We start from the raw sequence: 21352 nt of genomic DNA on the forward strand, positions 1-21352 counted from the left end.
TGGATCTAGTTGGGTCTGAGATCTGCCCTATTCTTCCTAGTTACATTAACCAATAAACTCAATTTTCCTCTTAAGCTTATTCAAGTTGGGTTTCTGTCACTTGCAAACAAGAGTCCTAATACAAGCCAGATGTAAAATAAATATACAGAATCTCATCATTTCCATTTTATTCCTTTTCAAAGTATTATTAAATAGCTCCCTTTTATTTTTCAACATTTGTTATAAAAATGTTCAAACATGCAGAAAAGTTTAAAGAATTTTTACAGTGAACATCAATACACCCACGACCTAGATTTCAAAATTAACATTCTTTTGTTATATTCCAATAATTTTCTCTTATTCTAGTAATAACAGAACTAGACATTATGTGTACATATATATATCACATTCACAACAGTGTGAAACACCAATAGATACAGACTAAAGCCTTAACAAAACTCGTCTCTCAAGACAAAGGACCAAAAAAGGAGCAATCTAGCAATCGAGAAAATTGTAGATAGCTAATCTCGTCAAGCCAAACGCCATGGGGAAAAAGAAATGCAGACTCACCCTCACCCACGCCAGCAATGGCGGAACAGGAGCCTAGACTTCGGCTCTTAGAAGGCTCCAGTTCCCATCTCCCATCCCCCACCTTTTCCCGCTCAGCAGAGACCACGTGGAGAGCCTGATGCCCCTCCCTCTCCCCTTGCAGGAGACGTCAGCATTACCCCGATGCCCCTCCCCCTCCCCCTCCCCATGAGGGTGATGTCAGCACTACCCAATTGTGAAGACACAATCCCTCCCCAGCAGTTTAGTTTAGAAACTGCCAGTCTTGGTATAGAACAACCTTGGCTTATCTGTTGAAGTCCCATAGGTAGTATTATTAGAGAATAACCCAGACTTTGGGAACTGTATAACTCTGAGATCATTTGAAATTTTCGTTTTGTTTTTCTTTTGGCTCCAACCAGGCCCCTGTTGTTAGTCTAGTGGGGTTTCCCCCTGCAACGATTGGTCAGATCTGCTGTCTATCATCCTGGAAGGTGTTAAATACAGGAAGTCCAGTCTCAGTGGGCAGGACCTAGCCTGAAAGGGCAGGCATTGCTAATGTGTTTTCAAAAGGTCTTCCCAATCGTCTGCTTTAGACAGATCGGACCTTAGAACACAACGGATCCTCAAGTGACTGACGGTGAGCTAATATGCCCTTTTGAGATTTTGGAATGTGGGGAGGATCTTGTTTAGGAACTTATTGAAGGTGGACCTGGTTATGTACCTGGTTATGGGTCACAAGACCTAAGCAAAGCCATATTTTTAGGCAATTTTAAGTTATCTCAATGTTGTGCTAGGTTTCGTTATTCCCAAATATTTATAAGAGGTATGTTAAAAGTTACAGCCTTTACTCACCTGTGACGTGGATAACTTAGGGAAAAGCTCGTTAGAGTCATAGTTATTTGTGAAGATCCTACCAGCAAAGTGGTGATCACAAGATGGCCTTCAACAACCATAGCACTGCAACTTAATGAAGAGGCAGGAACAGAAGAAAATCTGTGACCTGATTCAGATCGTGAGATAGTATTTTGAAGAACCTCCAGAAATAGCTGGAGGACACTTTGAGGGGAATCTGTTTTGTTGACATTCAAGCCAGTAGGCGTTCAAGCCGTTGTAATTTAAAAGGGCATGTCAGGCTTCCAATTTAAGAGAGTCTTAACAAATGTGTTTTCCTACCCAAATCAGCTTTAAATAACAAAAGAAAAAAAACAAGTAAAGAATAGCACTAAAATTGCAAAGGTTAGCAAGGAAGGATGTGATTAGCAGACCAAAATTTTGATGATTTCCTTGAAAATATCGAACAAATAGGATAAAATTGGCTGGGAAACCAGAGTCAGTGAATTCATAACACTGTACCGATATGGGAGAGGACTGCTGTAAAAGTGAATTCTCTGTTTTCTATCATAGACTCAAAGCATTGATGATGTCACAGTCATCTGGATCAGGAGATGGGAGTGATGATGAGGCTACTACCTCTAAAAACGGTGGTAAGTAAATGAACTAGTAAAACTCAAGAGTTAATCTAAATAATTGTTAACAGCATGTCTAGGAAGCTTGAGTAAATTATTATGAAATTATTCCTCAGGGCCGGGTGCGGTGGCACACCTGTAATCTCAACACTTTGGGAGGCCGGCAGGCGAGGGCGGGGGGCGGTGACGGGGGAGGAGGGGTTGCGGGGGAGGATCACCTGAGGTCAGGAATTCGAGAGCAGCCTGGCCAACATGGTGAAACCCCGTCTCTACTAAAAATACAAAAATTAACTGGGCCTGGTGGCACGCGCCTGTAATCCAAGCTACTAGGTAACAGTGAGCGGAGATTGTGCCATTGCACTCCAGCCTCAGCAACAAAGCGGGACTCCATCTCAAAAAAAAAAAAGGAAAAAGAAGGAAATTCCTCAGAAGATCAGAAGATCAAGAGTAATGAAACAATTAACAACAACAAAAAAATGAATAGCATGGTAAAAACAAGTTTTCCCAGAGAAAATTGGGATCAGGGGATGGTGGTCAAGAGGGCATTCCTGCTTTTACTTTGTTTTTGTTGCTTTACAGTGAGAATGAATTCATGTAATATTTTGGCAAAAACTTTAAGGTCTGATAAAATTTAGTGTTACTAACGATATGGGGCAGTTAACGGTCATTCAGAAGGTGGGGATCATATGTTGGCACAACATTTCTGAAGGGCAAATATAACAGTGTATCGAAATTTTAAACATACCTTCTCCTTGAGCCAATTCTACTTTTTCAAATACATCCTCAGAAATACTTTTATACATGCACAGATTTATGTTACAAGGATGTTCATTGGAGCATGTTTGTAGTCACAAAAATTGGAAATAACCAAATGTCCGAAAATAGGGGAATAGTTTAACACAATATGGTATATTTTTACTGTAAAATAGTATATTTTTACTGTAAAAAGAATGAGGTAGATCTCTATATACTGTCATGGACAGATCTCTAATATATATTAAGTGAAAAAAGCAAATTGTAGAGCTATATGTATAGTAATTATGCCTTTTAAAAAATATGAAAGCTTCCTATTTGTATATATACAAGTATATATGTACATAAATGCTGAGGAAGGTGATGCACCAAATTTAACAGGTAAAAGAGACACTTTTAATTTTATTTTATTTATTTTTCTTTTTTGTATGCTTGTCTGACAACCAACACTTACACTTTTTATCCTATATTCTTCTATATTGTTTAAATTTTTTCTTACAAAAAGAATGTTTATATATTATTTGCATAACTAAACAGAACTGAAAGGTGACCATTAATAGAATGTAAATAGTATGTAGAACTTCCAAAACACTAATAGTTGAAAAAAGAAACAAAGGACCTGACTTCAAACTATACTACAAGGCTACAGTAACCAAAACAGCATGGTACTGGTACCACAACAGAGATATAGACCAATGGAACAGAACAGAGTCCTCAGAAATAATACCACACATCTACAGCCATCTGATCTTTGACAACCTGAGAGAAACAAGAAATGGGGAAAGGATTCCCTATTTAATAAATGGTGCTGGGAAAATTGGCTAGCCATAAGTAGAAAGCTGAAACTGGATCCTTTCCTTACCCCTTATACGAAAATTAATTCAAGATGGATTAGAGACTTAAATGTTAGACCTAATACCATAAAAACCCTAGAAGAAAATCTAGGTAGTACCATTCAGGACATAGGCATGGGCAAGGACTTCATGTCTAAAACACCAAAAGCAACGGCAGCAAAAGCCAAAATTGACAAATGGGATCTCATTAAACTAAAGAGCTTTTGCACAGCAAAAGAAACTACCATCAGAGTGAACAGGCAACCTACAGAATGGGAGAAAATTTTTGCAACCTACTCATCTGACAAAGGGCTAATATCCAGAATCTACAAAGAACTCAAACAAATATACAAGAAAAAAACAAACAACCCCATCAAAAAGTGGGGAAAGGATATGAACAGACATTTCTCAAAAGAAGACATCCATACAGCCAACAGACACATGAAAAAATGCTCATCATCACTCGCCATCAGAGAAATGCAAATCAAAACCACAATGAGATACCATCTCACACCAGTTAGAATGGCAATCATTAAGAAGTCAGGAAACAACAGGTGTTGGAGAGGATGTGGAGAAATAGGAACACTTTTACACTGTTGGTGGGATTGTAAACTAGTTCAACCATTATGGAAATCAGTATGGCAATTCCTCAAGGATCTAGAACTAGATGTACCATATGACCCAGCCATCCCACTACTGGGTATATACCCAAAGATTATAAATTACTCTACTACAAAGACACATGCACACGTATGTTTATTGCAGCACTATTCACAATAGCAAAGACTTGGAATCAACCCAAATGTCCATCTGTGACAGACTGGATTCAGAAAATGTGGCACATATACACCATGGAATACTATGCAGCCATAAAAAAGGACGAGTTTGCATCCTTTGTAGGGACATGGATGCAGCTGGAAACCATCATTCTCAGCAAACTATCACAAGAAGAGAAAACCAAACACCGCATGTTCTCACTCATAGGTGGGAACTGAACAATGAGATCACTTGGACTCGGGAAGGGGAACATCACACACTGGGGCCTATCATGGGGAGGGGGGAGGAGGGAGGGATTGCATTGGGGAGTTATACATGATATAAACGTTATGCACATGTACCCTAGAACTTAAAGTATAATAAATAAATAAATAAATAAATAAATAAATAAATAAATAAAAAAGAAACAAAGAAATTGTCAGTCCAGCAACATGAGGTAAGAGAAAAAAGCAACAACAATAACGTGTGATAATTAGATTTTTTTAAGTGATAGGAATATGTATCCATATATAGTATAGTATGTTGTCCTTAAAAATAGTGAAGTAGATCTGTGTATAGTGACAAGGAAAGATGTTCATGATATAATATTAAGCAAAAAATAAAGTCACAGAAAAATTTTTAGTGTGTGATTTTTTTTTTTTTAAAAAAGCAAAAACTCTGCATGTTGGTTAATGTATAAAAAAAGAGCTTTAATCAGTAAATTCAACTGAGATTACCTTTGGGGGCTAGATTTAGTTGGGGAACAGGGACTGAGTGGAGATTTCACCTTATTTGTAGTCAAAGGTTTTTGAGACCTGGACATTTCTTTTTCTTTTTCTTTTCTTTTCTTTTTTTTTCTTTTTATTTTTTTGAGATGGAGTTTCGCTCTTGTTGCTCAGGCTGGAGTGCTACATGGCATGATTTTGGCTCCCTGCAACCTCTGCCTCCCAGGTTCAAGCAGTTCTCCTGCCTCAGCCTCCCAAGTAACTGGGATTACAGGCATGAGCCACTACACCTGGCTAATTTTGTATTTTTTTTTAGTAAAGACAGGGTTTCACCATGTTGGTCAGGCTGGTCTTGAACTCCTGACTTCAAGTGATCCACTCGCCTCGGCCTCCTAAAGTGCTGGGATTACAGGCATGAGCCACTGTGCCTGGCCAAGACCTGGACATTTCTAACTGTACCTCTGGTTATATTACTCCCTTCCATATTTGATGCCCTTCAGTGGTTACCCATGACTTACTAGATAGAATCTAAACTCTGGAGGATGACATACAATATTCGCCATGATCTGAACCCAAGCCACCTCTCTGTCTTCATCTCTCACCATTCCTCCAAGGCCTACTGAACATCAGTCACACAGCATGGTAATATGGTTGTTCCAAGGTATCTGCAGGGAACTGGCTCCAGGAACCCTGCAGATACCAAAATCGGTGCACATTCAACTCCCACAGTCAGCTCTGCGGAACCCACAGATACAAAAAGTTGGCCCTCCATTTACAGGTTACCAATCCTGCAAATCCTGTATTTTCCATCCGTGCTTGATTGCTGATGTGGAACCAGCTCATGCAGAGGGTCGACTGTATTTATTTAAAAAAATAAGTGTATAAATGGACCATCACAGTTTAAACCCCAATTGTTCAAGGGTCAACTGTACTAAACAGTTGCCTAAATGGACTATGATCTTTCTCATGCCTCCATGTCTTGTACACACTGTTTCCCTTTTCAAGTAATCCATAGATCTCTAGATCTCACCATCCTGATACTACAAATTAAGTTTGGATTTTTTTTTTTTTTTTTTGAGACAGAGTCTCACTCTGTCACCCAGGCTGGAGTGCAGTGGCACAATCTTGGCTCACTGCAAGCTCCACCTCCTGGGTTCACACCATTCTCCTGCCTCAGCCTCCCAAGTAGCTGGGACTACAGGTGCCCGCCACCACACCCAGCTAATTTTTTTTGTATTTTTAGTAGAGACGGGGTGTCACGGTGTTAGCCAGGATGGTCTTGATCTCCTGACCTCGTGATCTGCCGCCTCGGCCTCCCAAAGTGCTGGGATTACAGGCGTGAGCCACTGTGCCCGGCCTTAAGTTTGGATTTGTATGATTAATGTACAGATTACAACGTTAAGCCCCCATATTGTGGACCAAGAGAGTCCATTCTTCCACCAGGTTGGAGGGTGCATCCCCCGCCCTTGAGTAATTTCCAAAAATCCACAAGGTATGCTTAAATGTTACAAAATCAATCCTAGTTGTCATTTGTTATCTCTGCCAGCTATTCTTTCTGCATACTGCCATGGTCTGCCTTCAACAAGTCACCACTTCCTGTCTTGAAACTTTTTTAAAAAAACCTTTTTATTTAATTTTTTTAATTTTAAAAAATTTCTGCAAACACTATGGTCACTTGTGTAATTTTAATACATACAAAAGATGTATGATGTGTAATTTATGGAGCATAATTATTAAATAAACATCCAGGAATCCATCATCTGTGCATAAGAACTAGAACATTACTGATGCTTTTGAATCTACCTAAATTCCCCTTCCCTAAATTTTCCTCCCACACTTCCCCTAGAGCAATCTCCTATCCTGGATCTTATATTAATTACTCCCCCCACTTTTTTGTTGTTATCTCCCTGTGTTGCTCAGGCTAGTCTCGAATTTCTGGGCTCAAGTGATCCTCCTGCCTCAGCCTCCCAAGTAGCTGGGATGACAGGTGCATGCCATATCACCCAGCTATTTTCCTTCTATACTTTAATACCTTTACCATATTATATATCTGTAAGTTTTTCTTATTTCTGAGCTTTATTTAAAAAGTTATCAAATTGTAGGTATTCTTTGGTGATTTGTGTTTTTCACATAACATTGTTTGAGAGTTATGCACATGGCTGTAATTTATTCATTGTCCAATGCTGTATAGTATTTCATTATGTGACTATATCACAATTTATTTAGCCATTTTCTTATCAAAGAATATTCTCTTGCCATCCTTTGAAGTCTGCATGCAGACTAGGAATAGAAAATCCTTAGCATGTTCTAAATCACTTTCGCCTTTGTGCCATGTCTCTATTTTTAACAATTAGTATATTCAAATGCAAGGATTGGCAATTTTTTTTTTTTCTGTTAAAGAACTAGTAGGAAATATTTTAGGCTCTGTGGGCCATATGGTCTGTTTCAAAACTCTAAACTCTGTTGTTTTACCATAAGAGCAGCCACAGAAAACACATAGACAAATAAATATTGCAATGTTCCAATAAAACTTTATTTACAAAAACAGGTAAAGGACAGGATTTGGTTCATGGGCTGTAGTTTCCAAACTCTGCTGTAGTTCATTTGAATTTCTATAGTGTTGCCCAGTATTGTGGTTCTTATTATCAAGTCTGCCTTTGTCTTATTTTGCACGTGTCAAACCCTATTCTCACCCTTTGTGATTCTCACCTCCTATATCTAAGAGTGTGCCTGACCTGTAAATCCAGTTCCTAAACCAGCGTGGTTCAAGGCAAGAAGTGTTATCTGTAGCCACAGCTCCAACAGCAAGCAGGGTATATGAGTAAGATTTGGTGCTAAGAGGCCTAAAATTGCTGTACCAGACTTGAGATTGGGATGCTGCCTTCATTTCCTTCATTAGCTCTTCAGAGTTTCTGGTTAGGACTGAAGTTACACTCTAATAACTAGTCTCCTTGCAATGTCCTGAATGTGCCTTATTCTCGCTTCCTTTCGGATTTAAATGTGCTTCCTATCTTCTTTCTTTATGCCCCTTGCTCCCTTTCACTCCCTTTGTCTGCCTAATTCCCACTCACTCTCCGGGATTTAAATTGGATTTCTTTATCTGGAAGCTATTCTTAACTCCCTTCCCTTCCTCCACTGCACGCCACCTCACCCTCCTAGGCTGGGCCAGGTGTCCCGCCTCTGCGTTCTCATAGCGGTCTTTGTCACTCTGTCTTGTAATTGTGTGCCTTACCCACCAAATATATGACTTGGTAATAGAAATTTCCCTAAGGTGAGTGATAATTTAAAAGTTGGGCATTTAGGGATAGCTCTAAATCTACATTGCCAATTGAGAATGGAGGGCAAGGGTTGTCTTTGTATACTAAGGGAGTAGATTGTAATATGTCTGCGGGCAGGGTTCCTTCACTGTTTTCCTGAATTTGGCCAGGAGAAGCAGCCAGTTTCTACCTCTTGTGAAGATCAGCCACTGGCTGAGGGTCCAGCCAGAGAATAGACTGATTCTCAAGAACAAAATTGCCACCATCTCCTTAAATGTGCATTGCCTGCTATTTTGTCCTATCTGCTTGATGGTGGCCTGAACTGCATGCGAGCTTGGTCTCCTTTTGGGCATTTTGATTTGGCTCATCTCAATAAAGGAGTTATTTTCTTATTCTTCATTTTTTTTCTCTTGGTGAGTGGGGCTCTGAATGTCTTTTTCTAGCTTGTCTACTACTTGAGACTATTTTATGGTGAGTCTCCTTACGAAACTGTAAACTCTGGGAAGTACTGTATTTGGAGTCAGTGAAGAACTGAACTTAGGCCTGTGTGCTTTGTGACTTTAGCAAGTAATTTTAACCTCCTTTGCTGAGCCTATTTCTTATCTGTACAGTGGGGATGGTACTTGATCTATCTCATAGTGTGTTTATGAGGATAAAATAAGATTATATGTGAATGCTTTGGAAAACTGTGAAATCAACTACAAATTGAATTTTGTGTTATTCTGTATTCTCTCACGACATCTAGCACCATGCCTTGCCGAGAGTAGTTGCTCAATACATTTTTGTTGAATGACCAAAGGAATTGGAGACAGAAATAATGCTGTTGGTGGGAATAAAGGACATTTAGTAATAGAAGCAGGAAAAATACATGACTTGGTAATAGAAACTTCCCTAAGGTGAGTGATAATTTAAAAGTTGGGCATTTAGGGATAGTTCTAAACCTACATACCCAATGTCTGCTCTCTGCTTTGCTTATAAAAAATATTTAAATTTTCTTTTAGTATGATTTTGGCAGCTTAGATAAGCTGTCAAACTTGATTAGGTTTTAAATATGCAGTCATCAAAAAGCAGGATTGGCCCTAGGCAATACTGTGAGGTCAGCAAAGTGTACTCTCAGAAATCTTTCCTTCCTGGTTGGCAACTTCACCTCTCACCACTCCCTATTGCAGTGGCTTCTCCTAGTTCTGTTTACCTACAGGCTCCTAGGACTTTCCTATTAGCCTTTTTCCTCCAAGAGGCATTCACCTTAAAGGGTTAGGAACTAAGTCGCCTTGGCTAATTTGCACTTTAAAAGATTCCTAGAGAAGGAGGCAATGTGTTATCCAAATGAGTGAATAAATAATCATGACATTTCAGGCATTAAAGGGAATATAAGGGCTTATCAGCCCCATTCAAATCACAAGACATACTTATTTCACCTACAACTACGGTTTCTCAACCTTGGAGGTATGTAGAACTACCTGGAGAGCTGCTTTTTTTTTTTTTTTTCTTCAGAGTCTTACTTTGTCACCCAGGCTGGAGTGCATTGGCACCATCATAGCTCACTGCAGCTGGAACTCCTGGGCTCAAGCAATCCTCCCACCTCAGCATCCCAAAGTGCTGGGACTACAGGCATGTGCCACCACAGCCAGCTAATTTTTTGGGTTTTTTTTTTTGATAGAGACAGGGTCTCGTTTTGTTGACCAGGCTGGTCTGGAACTCCTGGCTTCAAGCAATCCTCCTGCCTCGGCCTCCCAAAGTGCTGGGATTACAGACACAGGCATGAGCCACCGCATCTGGCCAAGAGCTTCTTAAAAATACTGATAATTGAGGTCCTCCTCGCAGAGATTCTGATTGAATTGGACTGACTAGGTTTGGACCTGGGTAAAGATTTAAAAAAACAACTCCCAGGTCATTCTAGTGTACGGTGAGTTGGGAACCCCAGATTTAAATCTAAATTGGCACTGGGTGCAGTGGCTCACGCCTGTAATCCTACCACTTTGGGAGGCCAAGGTGGGTGGATCACCTGAGGTCAGGAGTTCGAGACCAGCCTGGCCAACATGGCGAAACCCCATTTCTACTAAAAATACCAAAAAATTTAGCTGGGCGTGGTGGCGCACACCTGTAATCCCAGCTACTTGGGAGGCTGAGGCAGGAGAATCACTTGAACCTGGGAAATGAAGATTGCAGGGAGCCGACATTGCGCCACTGCACTCCAGCCTGGGTGACAGAGCCAGACTCTGTCTCAAAAAAAAAAAAAAAAAAAAAAAAAACAAAAAACTAAACTGGCCTTGTCTGTGAGAAAAAGAAAAGCTGAATGACATTAGATCAAACACTGAGCAGGGTGGGGTGGAGGGACTTTGAGAGACATTGACAAAGTAAACAGAATGTTAAAAATAGGCCCATGCCATGGCACATCAGCTCGCCAAATATATATACAGGCCCAGCAACTCCATAATAAGCAAGTCCTTGGCAGCACCCAAGGAAGAAGTCATCTGTGGCTGGTCTGGCTCCCCACTCCCAGACCCCCAGGGAAAACAGCCTATCTCTAACTTTTAGTCCTTAAATCTGCTTTCCAGATGGTTCACAGGTATGACAGATAAAATCTCTGAGCTAAGGAAAGAAGTGCTTGAATGGTTGATGTACCAAGTCAGTAACTTCAGGCGATGTAAGATAAACAATTTTGTTAAAAATATGAAATCTGGCTGGGCGCGGTAGCTCACACCTGTAATCCCAGCACTTTGGGAAGCTGAGGTGGGCGGATCACTTGAGGTCGGGAGTTCGAGACCAGCCTGGCCAACATGGAGAAACCCCATCTCTACTAAAAATACAAAATTAGCTGGGCATGGTGCTGCATGCCTGCAATCCCAGCTACTTGGGAGGCTGAGGCAGGAGAATTGCTTGAACCCAGGAGGCGGAGGTTGCAGTGAGCCAACATAGCACCATTGCACTCTAGCCTGGGCAACAAGGGCGAAACTCCGTCTCAAAAAAAAAAAAAAAAAAAAATATATATATATATATATACACACACACACACACACACGAAATCTGTGTTATCTATTACATTTTATTTAGCACATAGGTTCAGCACATGTTATTACTTTCCTTGCTTTTATATAGCAATCCCAGGATGGGAAATGGATGAATTCACATTGTGTAGTTGGATTATTTTTGCTCGGCTTTGGCCTCCTCAGCAGCCCATTGGTGTTGACAGCATAACAAAGCCCTTATTATGATACAATCTTTACCATCTCAGCATTGCTTAGTTTGCCTTCTCTGTATTTTCCTGCTTCAAAGATGGTCCTTCAGAAAAGTAGATGAAGAAAATGGACTGCCTTTTACCTAGCAGTATTTTTTTTTACCCTTTTTATTTTTTTTGGTAACAAGGTCTTACTCTGTCACCCAGGCTGGAGTGCAGTGGTGCAATCTTGGCTCACTGCAACCTTTGCCTCCTGGGTTCAAACGATTCTCCTGCTTCAGCCTCCCAAGTAGCTAGGACCACAGGTGTGTACCATCACGCCTGGCTAATTTTTGTATTTTTAGTAGAGACGGGGTTTCGCCATGTTGGCTGGGCTGGTCTCAAACTCCTGGCCTCAAGTGATCCACCCACCCTGGCCTCCCAAAGTGCTGGGATTACAGGCGTGAGCCACTGTGCCCAGCCGTTTTTTCTGTTTTCTTTTGTTTTTGTTTTATGCATTCTCAGAAAGATCTTCAGATTCTCCTGGGCAAGCAGTCTCTCCCATTCCTAAGGAGAATCCCACCCACTGGATAAGAAGTCTTCCAGGAGGGTCTGTCTAGTGGCAAGCCACTGGTATGAGATATCTGGAGAGGACCTAAAGCACCTCAGATGGCTATAACTGTATGGCATTTTACATTACACATCTTGATTCCCCAAGCACACTGGGGAATCCCTGTGATCAAAAAGGGGAAATGGGTTACACTCTGCCTTTTTAGGGAGATGTCCACAGAAATAAAGGAATTGACATTATAAAAGCAAGTCCCCTGTCTTTGTATTTCTTCCTTTACGCATATACTTACCTTTACAAACAGCTTGGTTAAAAGGCGGCCAATAATAACTACACCTCATGTGGCAGCATTGTAAAGTTTAATTAATGTTTCTAAGGTATGAGTTGAACTCACAAGATGAAAGATCCTAAATATGGAATATGTGTTAAGTGCCCAGTCTGGTTTAGTCTGATAATGGCTATAATTGTATGGTGTCCCACATTACACATCTTGATTAGTGTGGCTCCCATGAGTTTAACCTTGAAAATGTATTTTAATGTTGAGAATGTGTTTAACGTTGGTTGGCAAACATTTGGGTGTATAGAATATATGCTTCTGTTCTTCAGCTAGCCTCAGTTAGTTGGTTCTTGATGTAAAAGATATTTTACAAACCAACTTGGGAGGTTTTTGTTTTTTTTTGAGACAGAGTCTTGCTCTGTTGCCGAGGCAGGAGTGCAGTGGCACAATCTCGGCTAACTGCAACCTCTACCTCTTGAGTTCAAGTGATTCTCTACTCAATCCCTCTTGAGTAGCTGGGATTATAGGCACCCTCCAACGTGCCCGGATAATTTTTGTGTTTTTAGTAGAGATGGGGCTTCGCCATGTTGACCAGGCTGGTCTTGAACCTCTGACCTCAGGTGATCCACCCGCCTCAGCCTCCCAAAGTCTTGGGATTACAAGCCTGAGCCATCTAGCCTTGTTTTGTTTGTTTGTTTTGTAATAAGGTCTCATTCTGTCGCCCAGGCTGGAGTGCAGTGGTATGATCTTGGTTCTTTGCAACCTCTGCCTCAGGTTCAAGGGATTCTTTTGCCTCAGCCATTTGAGTAGCGGGGATTACAGGCGAACACCACCGTGCCCCGCTCATTTTTGTATTTTTAGTGGAAACGGGATTTCACTATATTGGCCAGGCTGGTCTGGAACTCCTGATCTCATGTGATCCACCCACGTTGGCTTCCCAAAGTGCTGGGATTACAGGCACGAGCCATCACGTGTGGCCGGATCTGTGCTTTTTAAAACCAAGATATAACTCAGAAGACTGAAGGGCTTAGAAAACCATGTGAGATAGGGAACTATTATTACTAGAATGTAGTTATATATTAACAGGACTCAGCTATCATTTAGGTTAGTAGAAAAGTTTATCTTTGTATGGCAAAAGCAGCTTTCTCTTATCTTTATGTCCATTCCCTTTCAGTTGCACTAATATTTGTAATTTTTTAAATGGCTAGTACTTCATATGCCCTCCTAAAGAATTTAACTACATGAATTAGAACAACCGTGTTCATTAAATCCTGAAAATGAGCCAGTTAATCCTCCCTTATAAAGACACAGCATTATTTTATTCACGTGCAATGAAATACTCAATTCAATAAGCATTTACCCTGCGTTTACAGTGGTTCAGAGTTTTGTGAAATGTGAGACACGATAAAGGAAAACTCAATGTTTTAAGGCATCTTTCCTGGCCTTAAGAGTTTACTGTTTCTATTTGGGCAGCAAGAACTATATGGTAGGCCCAGCACTTTGGGAGTCTGAGGCAGCAGATCACTTGAGGCCAGGAGTTCGAGACCAGCCTGGCCAACATGGCAAAACCCTGACTCTACTAAAAATACAAAACAATTAGCAGGCATACTGATATGCGCCTGTAGTCCCAGGTACTCAAGGGGGCTGACGCACAAGAATCGCTTGAACCTGGGAGGCAGAGGTTGCAGTGAGTCAAGATTACACCACTGCACTCCAGCCTGGGCGACACAGCAAGATTCTGTCTCCAAAACAAAACCAAAAAACCTATGTGGTATATTCAAAACAAATAGGAGTGCTTCCATCTGTCCCCTTTCAGGCCCTTGTCTCCCTTCTCAGGGGCCTTGGGTTCTAAGTTTCATTAGAGCCTTGCTTTCAGCAGGTTGTCATCAAATAGCCATGATATCGTCTAATAATGCCAAAGGTTGATTTGCATTTTAATCAGGGACTTTTCAAGACACAAAAAACAAGTGAGCCTGTTTAAACAAAGTTAGAAAGTTATTTATTTGCAGGGTTCTGATTCACCTATCACAAGCCATACCATACAAGCTGCTTTTACTCCACTCACAATCCTGTCACTCCTGGTTTGTAAAAGCTCTGCTTGCTGGATTGTCTCCCTGCTATCTATGATCGCCTACAGAGTAGACTCCAAATTCTTGGCTTGGTGTGCCAGGCACTTTTGAGCCTCATCTTCCTTACTCCCAGCTAGACATCCTACTTCCCAGCCTCACTGCACTTTCCATGTTTCCATAAACAGGCCAGGCCCTTTCACTCCTTGCTTTGCCCTTGTTTCCATTCCCCAAAATGCCTTTCATCCTGTTCCCTCCTCTTTTTGGCAACTCCCACTTTGAGGCACAGCGTAAACACAATCTCTGTAAAACTCTTCCTATTCCAGATTTCCCCCAAATTTCTTGTTTTGCCTCTTCTGACAGCACTTTGTATATCTGTCATAGTATTGTTATGGAAATTAGTTTTGAAACTATCTTCCCCTACTGGCTTCTCAAGGGCAGAGACCTTGCATAGTGTCTTACCATACATGCTCACTGAATGCTTTTGCAGTTACAATGATCAACAGGTTGGCAAATTTAGTTCTATTTGACATTGCATTACCTCCCTCTGAGAATGCCCCAAGGTTAAGTAAAAACTCCCAACAGGGAATTTACAAGGTTGATTGTTGCTAATTTAACTAAATTTAAAGATTTTTAAAATCAGTCATCAAATGTAAAGCGTGGGCTCATGAAACACATTGGTAGAAAACATTGACTTTTGCCGATATTGTTCTAAAATGTCTCCTTTGGGACAGCTTGTAAGCTGAGATTTGGCAAAAGAAGGAAGTGGGTCTTAGCTTTGGTCTATAAATTACTGAGTTAAGGACTGATAGAGTGGGGGTTAAGACGGTCCTGGGAATAGTGCTCGGTGGGTGAGGGGTTAGTTACCTTTCTATTTCTTCGCCTTAGAATACACTCTTAATTTGGCCAGCCAGCTTAGAAAATGTTCCTGGTAGGAAGATAAAAGGATTTACAGCTACATGAAAGAGAAAGGCATCAAAACTCAGGCCTTATTCAGCCTTGGGTCTGTGGTGCCTTGAGATAAAAGAGAAACAATTTATAGCGGCACCGAATCAAAAAGTCCTTTTCTTCCTATCTTAGCTCGTTTTCTTCTCCTTTCCTATCTTAACATCGGGACATTCCTCTCCAGTAACGGGCATAATGGTATGATTATGTTTTCCTCTATTTAGGGTTACTCCCCTAGCCTTGCAACCACTCCTTATTCCTTTATCTCTTTCAAAGTTTCCATTCTCCCGGACCTTTACGTTTTATTCCGTCCCTCCCTCTCTCCTCCTCTTCCTCCTCCTCCGTTTTCCCAGCTAGCTCACTCCGCCCCTCGCCGTCACTACCTTCCCTCCCCCTGAGGCTCCTTCCCGCTCCTCCCCGTTCCTCCCGCCATCCCCCCACCCCCTCGCCTTCAGAAAGCTCCAATCAGGAGCTCCGAAGGTGTCTCGAAGGCCGCCCCCTCCTCCTATCCACTTTTCTTCCCCCCAATTTCTCCCTCCCCCCTTCCCCCCCCAACTCAAGTCCTGCGGCCTGGGGGCTTCGGGATCTGGGCGCTATGAAAAGTGTCTGCCCGGTCACTTCCGGTAAGGGCGCTGCGGCGCGGAGCTTCCCGCGGGACCGTTAAGGAGAGAGTGGGAGTTCCCGGTGGGCCAGGGAAGGAAGGCGCTGCCAGGAAGGGGGAGCGCGAAGGAGAGCGGCAGCAGGAGCGAACTAGCGCGCGCGTCTGGGGCACTTTAGCCGTCCCTTCCCAGCCGCCCCCTCACGCGCGAGCTCCCCCGCCCCCCCGGGCGGCTGCAGCGCTTCCCTCACCCCCAATCCCTGAGGTTGACACCGCCCCTCCCTCGGTACCGCGTGACCGGAAATGGCGCCATCTTTAGCCTCTTGTGCTATTGACAATAACAAGCCCTGGTTTTTTCCCCCTCCCCCTTTCCCCCAACCACAGCCTCTCCCCTCCCAGGGAGAGGGAGAAAAGGAGGAGGAGCTGCAGCCTCACAGACTCGCTGAGTCGCTCCTGCAGAAAGTGGGGGAGAGAGATCGAAAAGCAGGGGAGGGGGACGGCACGGCCGTTTACCTGTCTGCCTCCTCATTCGCTCTCCCCCCTCGTTCTGCTCACTCCTGGTGTCAGCCTATCCGCCTTCCCAAACCCTCCCATTCCCCCGGTGTAGCCCCCCCCCCGCCTTCACTTTCCTTCTCGTCCTCTGTGTTTCTCCTCTCTTCTTTCTTCCCTTCCCCCTCTAGCATTGCCACCTTCTCTCCTACACGCACGCAGGCATATAAACGTAGGTTTTTGATGCTCCTCTGCCTGTTGACCCCGCTATTTTCATGTTTCCAACAGGTTTTTCTTCCCCAGTCCCTCAGCTGCTGCTGCTGCTCAGGAGGTCAGATCTGCCACTGATGGTAATACCAGCACCACTCCGCCCACCTCTGCCAAGAAGAGAAAGTTAAACAGCAGCAGCAGTAGCAGCAGTAACAGTAGTAACGAGAGAGAAGACTTTGATTCCACCTCTTCCTCCTCTTCCACTCCTCCTTTACAACCCAGGGATTCGGCATCCCCTTCAACCTCGTCCTTCTGCCTGGGGGTTTCAGTGGCTGCTTCCAGCCACGTACCGATACAGAAGAAGCTGCGTTTTGAAGACACCCTGGAGTTTGTAGGGTTTGATGCGAAGATGGCTGAGGAATCCTCCTCCTCCTCCTCCTCATCTTCACCAACTGCTGCAACATCTCAGCAGCAGCAACTTAAAAATAAGAGTATATTAATCTCTTCTGTGGCTTCGGTGCATCATGCAAACGGCCTAGCCAAATCTTCTACCACCGTCTCTAGCTTTGCTAACAGCAAGCCTGGCTCTGCTAAGAAGTTAGTGATCAAGAACTTTAAAGGTAACCAAGGCCAAAATCCATAATCACCTAATAAGGATTTGACACTCGAGGGGTCACGTGCTCTATTTATGTTAATATATTAAACAGTTTGGAGGTGGCCTAATGTTTTATGCATAATCAATGAGGTGGAGGGGAGGTCCTTTTTTGGTGGAGGGTTCATTTTCCGGGGGTGGTTAGGATCCTTGTGCTGAAGCATACACCGGGTGTTTCTGTGCAGTATTTTGAGGTCTTTTTCAACCTATTGTATTTAATCTGTTATTCCTTATAACACTGACAATCGGTATGATTGATCCGGATTTTACAGGTGAGAAATTTGTATTCTAAAGAGGTTTATTTATTTCAGGTGCATAGCGAGCCTTGGCACTGCTGGGATTTTTATTTTTATGCTTCAGTAGGCCACATTATCCAATGCCTAGAAATGCAGGTAGCAATAGTGATCTTTTTGTGCTCAAATAATATTTATAATTAGATTTACACTGTATTCATGAAACTCATTTGGAAGCAATATTTGAAGAAAAATTTATGTTCTCTGCATTTCTTTTCAAAGGTAGGGTTTGAAAGTGAAAGACATTGTATATACACAGAAGTAGTAAGTCTGTGTACCACTGGTCTAAAGATAGGAACAATTACTACATCTATTTTTTCCATCACTAAAATGGATTTTAAAGTATCGACCTGCAGCTCTTGGGAAAATTTGTTCAGACCGTGTTTGAGATATGTGAGGAGAGTATTATGAATGCATTGATGCAAATATAAAATCAGCAATTTTTAAAACTGTATTTGAGCTGAATTTTTATCTGTTGAATGTGTTTCTGTTTTTCTGACTGACTTTTCAACACCCTTAACTGCCAGGTAATCAGTGCTACAGTGTTTATTAAATAGAGAAGTAAATGAATGAACTTAAGTAATATTTATGAGATAAGTGCTTTGTGGCTGAATATTAGTATTGAGAAGATTAGGTTCTCTATGCTTGTGTTTTTAACACTGAGTGGAAATCAGGAATGTGCTCTATTTTGTCTCAAGCAGAGGGCTATGGTGTTGTCTATTTTTAACCCTTTCTTTTTTATATCACTACCTTCCCATACCCAGTTTCTCAGTTTCTGATTTAATAGTAGAGCTTTCTGAAGTCAATATGAATTGTAATTGACTAATGTGTTCATTGTTTCACTTAAAAATATATGGATTTTTATAGCCAAAGATTTTTAAATGAGTTATGATCCTGGTTGCATTTTCAAATTGGTTTCAGAGATTTTTTTCTCTCCCTCCTAAGATAAAAGCATATTAAGGCATTTGGATGTTCTAATTAAAACTTTTTTCCCCACATTCATTGCTAGTCAGTGAAGTTTAAAGCCTAGAGTAAGGTGTTTCTTTCTATTCTGAAAATGCAGCATGATTTCTGGAGTCATTTGGATGTTTCAATCTTTAAAAATTTCACTCTGCTCATAAATGTAGTTTAAAACTACATGGAGTTAAGATGTTTCCATTTTTATAGATGCTGCATAAATTTGGGGGTCAAACAGACCTGGATTAGAATCCCAGCTTTGCCATTGACTAGCTATGATGACCTTGGGCAAGCTTACTAAATGAGTTCCAGCCTCAGTTTCCTCAGTTGTAAAATAGATTCCTCAGGGTATTGTTGGGAAGATTAAGAGGTTTATAAAGTACCTTGCACATAGGCAGTATTTTAAATCTCAGGTTAAAAATTCATGTCGACTTAGGTTTTACACATGATGCAATAAGATCAGGATTGTTTTTTTATGGTCATTCTTGAATTTTTATTTTTTTGAAGCAATACAATCAATAGGAGAAAAACCTCACCTTCACTTTTAATAGGTGAGTCAAAATGACTTAAATAGTATTCTGACATTTCAAATTTTATTCTTTATATTAAGCTTAAATACAGTGGTTACTTTAATGATTAGGTGTAATAGTTATAAAGATCACAATTTGCCCTAAAAATAGAGTAATGCTGTTGTATTTTATTGATCTTTGGTTACTGTATCTGACATGGTATTCTGATACCAACCTTTTACATATCATGTAGATAAGCCTAAATTACCAGAAAACTACACAGATGAAACCTGGCAAAAACTGAAAGAAGCAGTGGAAGCTATTCAGAATAGTACTTCAATTAAGTACAATTTAGAAGAACTGTACCAGGTATGTATTAATATGCATAACCAGATTTGATTAACATAAATTAAGGTGGGATGTATATTGATTTTGCTTTCTGAAATAGGTTCTTAAGTAGACTTTTGGTTCCCTTCTAATTTTAGTTTCTCAATTAATTGATGAACTCTATAATTAGACCATGTATTCTCACATAAACTATGGGTACAGTCATACCGGAATAAATTGTGCTTATCTTTGACCCTTCTGATGAGGAATTACAGTTAGGTGTACCTTGGTGTAATAGAAGTTCTACCTATAATGAAATCCTATAGCATGAATCCCAAAGATGATTTCTGGTGACATGTCATTCTATTGTGATAATTGTTTCTTAGTTGTGTTACCTACCCATAGGAAAGGCCTCAAGACATGGAGATATTATTCATATCCTTTATTTTACCTCCTTCTTTATAGTAGACTTTGCTATTCCTTTTTCTTGCTCTTTACATTTTTCTAATACCTGGGCTACAAGACGCACCTTAGCCCAGAAATGAGCAGCAGTTTGTAGTCCAGCAGCTTAGTCTGAGGTTCAGATTCTTTACTTAGCAAATGGTCCTTACACTTAAATATAATATTAAGGGCAGTTACTAATGGCAATCTCTTGCTACCGAGAAATTTTTCCCTACTGTGTATTTGACACACAACCAGTTCAAGAAGTTACTTTCATTAGAGTGTCAGGGATTTGGTGTTAAAAGATACTTCAGGCCGGGCACGGTGGCTCACACCTGTAATCCCAGCACTTTGGGAGATCAAGGCTGGTGGATCACCTGAGGTCAGGAGTTCGAGACCAGCCAACCAACATGGAGAAACCCCGTCTCTACTAAAAATACAAAATTAGCCAGGCGTGGTGGTGCATGCCTGTAATCCCAGCTACCCAGGAGGCTGAGGCAGGAGAATTGCTTGAACCCAGGAGGTAGAGGTTGCAGTGAGCCGAGATTGCACCATTGCACTACAGACTGGGCAGCCAGAGCAAAACTCCATCTCAAGAAAGATACTTCAGAGTACTTCAGAGTACAATAGCTTGAATTTTTGTATTGATGAGTACCTTGTAAGAATTATGTTGGTTCGATTTATCAGTATTTGTATATTTTAGTTGCAGAGCTAGTATGGTGGTGGGCAAATCCTGGATTAGGAGTCAGAAGATGGTTTGGTATCTAGTTTTGACTGCTGTGACCCTTGTAATATTGGGCCAGGTACTAAAACCGTCTCAGTTTTTTTCCTGTTTTTTTAAGAGATAGGGGTCTTGCTATGTTGCCCAGGCTGGTCTTGAACCCCAGGGCTACAGCAGTCTTCTCACCTCAACCTTCCAAGGTGCTGAGATTACAGGCATGAGCCACCAAACCCAGCCATCCCTCTCAATTTAAATTTCCTCCTCTCTAAAGTAGAGGAAATAATAATTTGCCCTACCTATCTCACAAGGTTGCTTATAAGAATCAAATAAGATATTTGTGGAAAAAACCTCCAGGCACTGTAATCTTACAAATATGATGATATCACGAGTCATACTTTTTTACAAGCCACAGTATAGCTTCTTCACTTGTAATATGTCAATTGAAATCACCGGTTTCTGTTGCTGTGAAAATTAGTACACGCAAAATACTCAGATCAGTGCACAACACATAGTAATAATGCCGTGTAACATTATAAACATTGTAATGCTATGTAAATGTCAGCTAGTAGTTGTAGTACTAAGCTATTACTTAAGAATAAGCCCGTTTCATATGGCTCTTTTGGCATATTATATGTGTGTCTCCTAAAATGTACAACAATAAAAGTCAAAATATGAAACTGACTTGGAAAGGCCTTAAGAGAGCATGTGGTCCAGTATTTTTCTTTGTGGTGTCTGTGACAGCCTGCAAAGGGGATTCATCTTGTATTATCTCGTATAAGCATTATGGAAACCCTTTCTGGAGTACGTAGGGTAGTAGTTACTAT

The 21352-nt window shown here is 41.3% G+C and overlaps 1 protein-coding gene across 1 annotated transcript in view; it reads left to right on the forward strand.

Annotated features, from left to right (window-relative positions):
- The first annotated feature begins 977 nt into the window (after nt 1–977).
- The window catches only part of CUL4B (cullin 4B), a 52540-nt gene continuing 32165 nt past the window's right edge, over nt 978–21352 (forward strand). The window contains 4 exon segments of the mRNA XM_033200857.1: nt 978–1165; nt 1933–2016; nt 16707–17248; nt 19293–19408. Of these exon segments, the coding sequence (XP_033056748.1) occupies nt 1946–2016; nt 16707–17248; nt 19293–19408 (729 nt within the window). The 5' untranslated portion in view covers nt 978–1165; nt 1933–1945.

This window comes from Trachypithecus francoisi, unplaced genomic scaffold (assembly GCF_009764315.1).
Source record: "Trachypithecus francoisi isolate TF-2019V2 unplaced genomic scaffold, Tfra_2.0 Lachesis_group6, whole genome shotgun sequence".
Classification (NCBI taxonomy): domain Eukaryota; kingdom Metazoa; phylum Chordata; class Mammalia; order Primates; family Cercopithecidae; genus Trachypithecus; species Trachypithecus francoisi.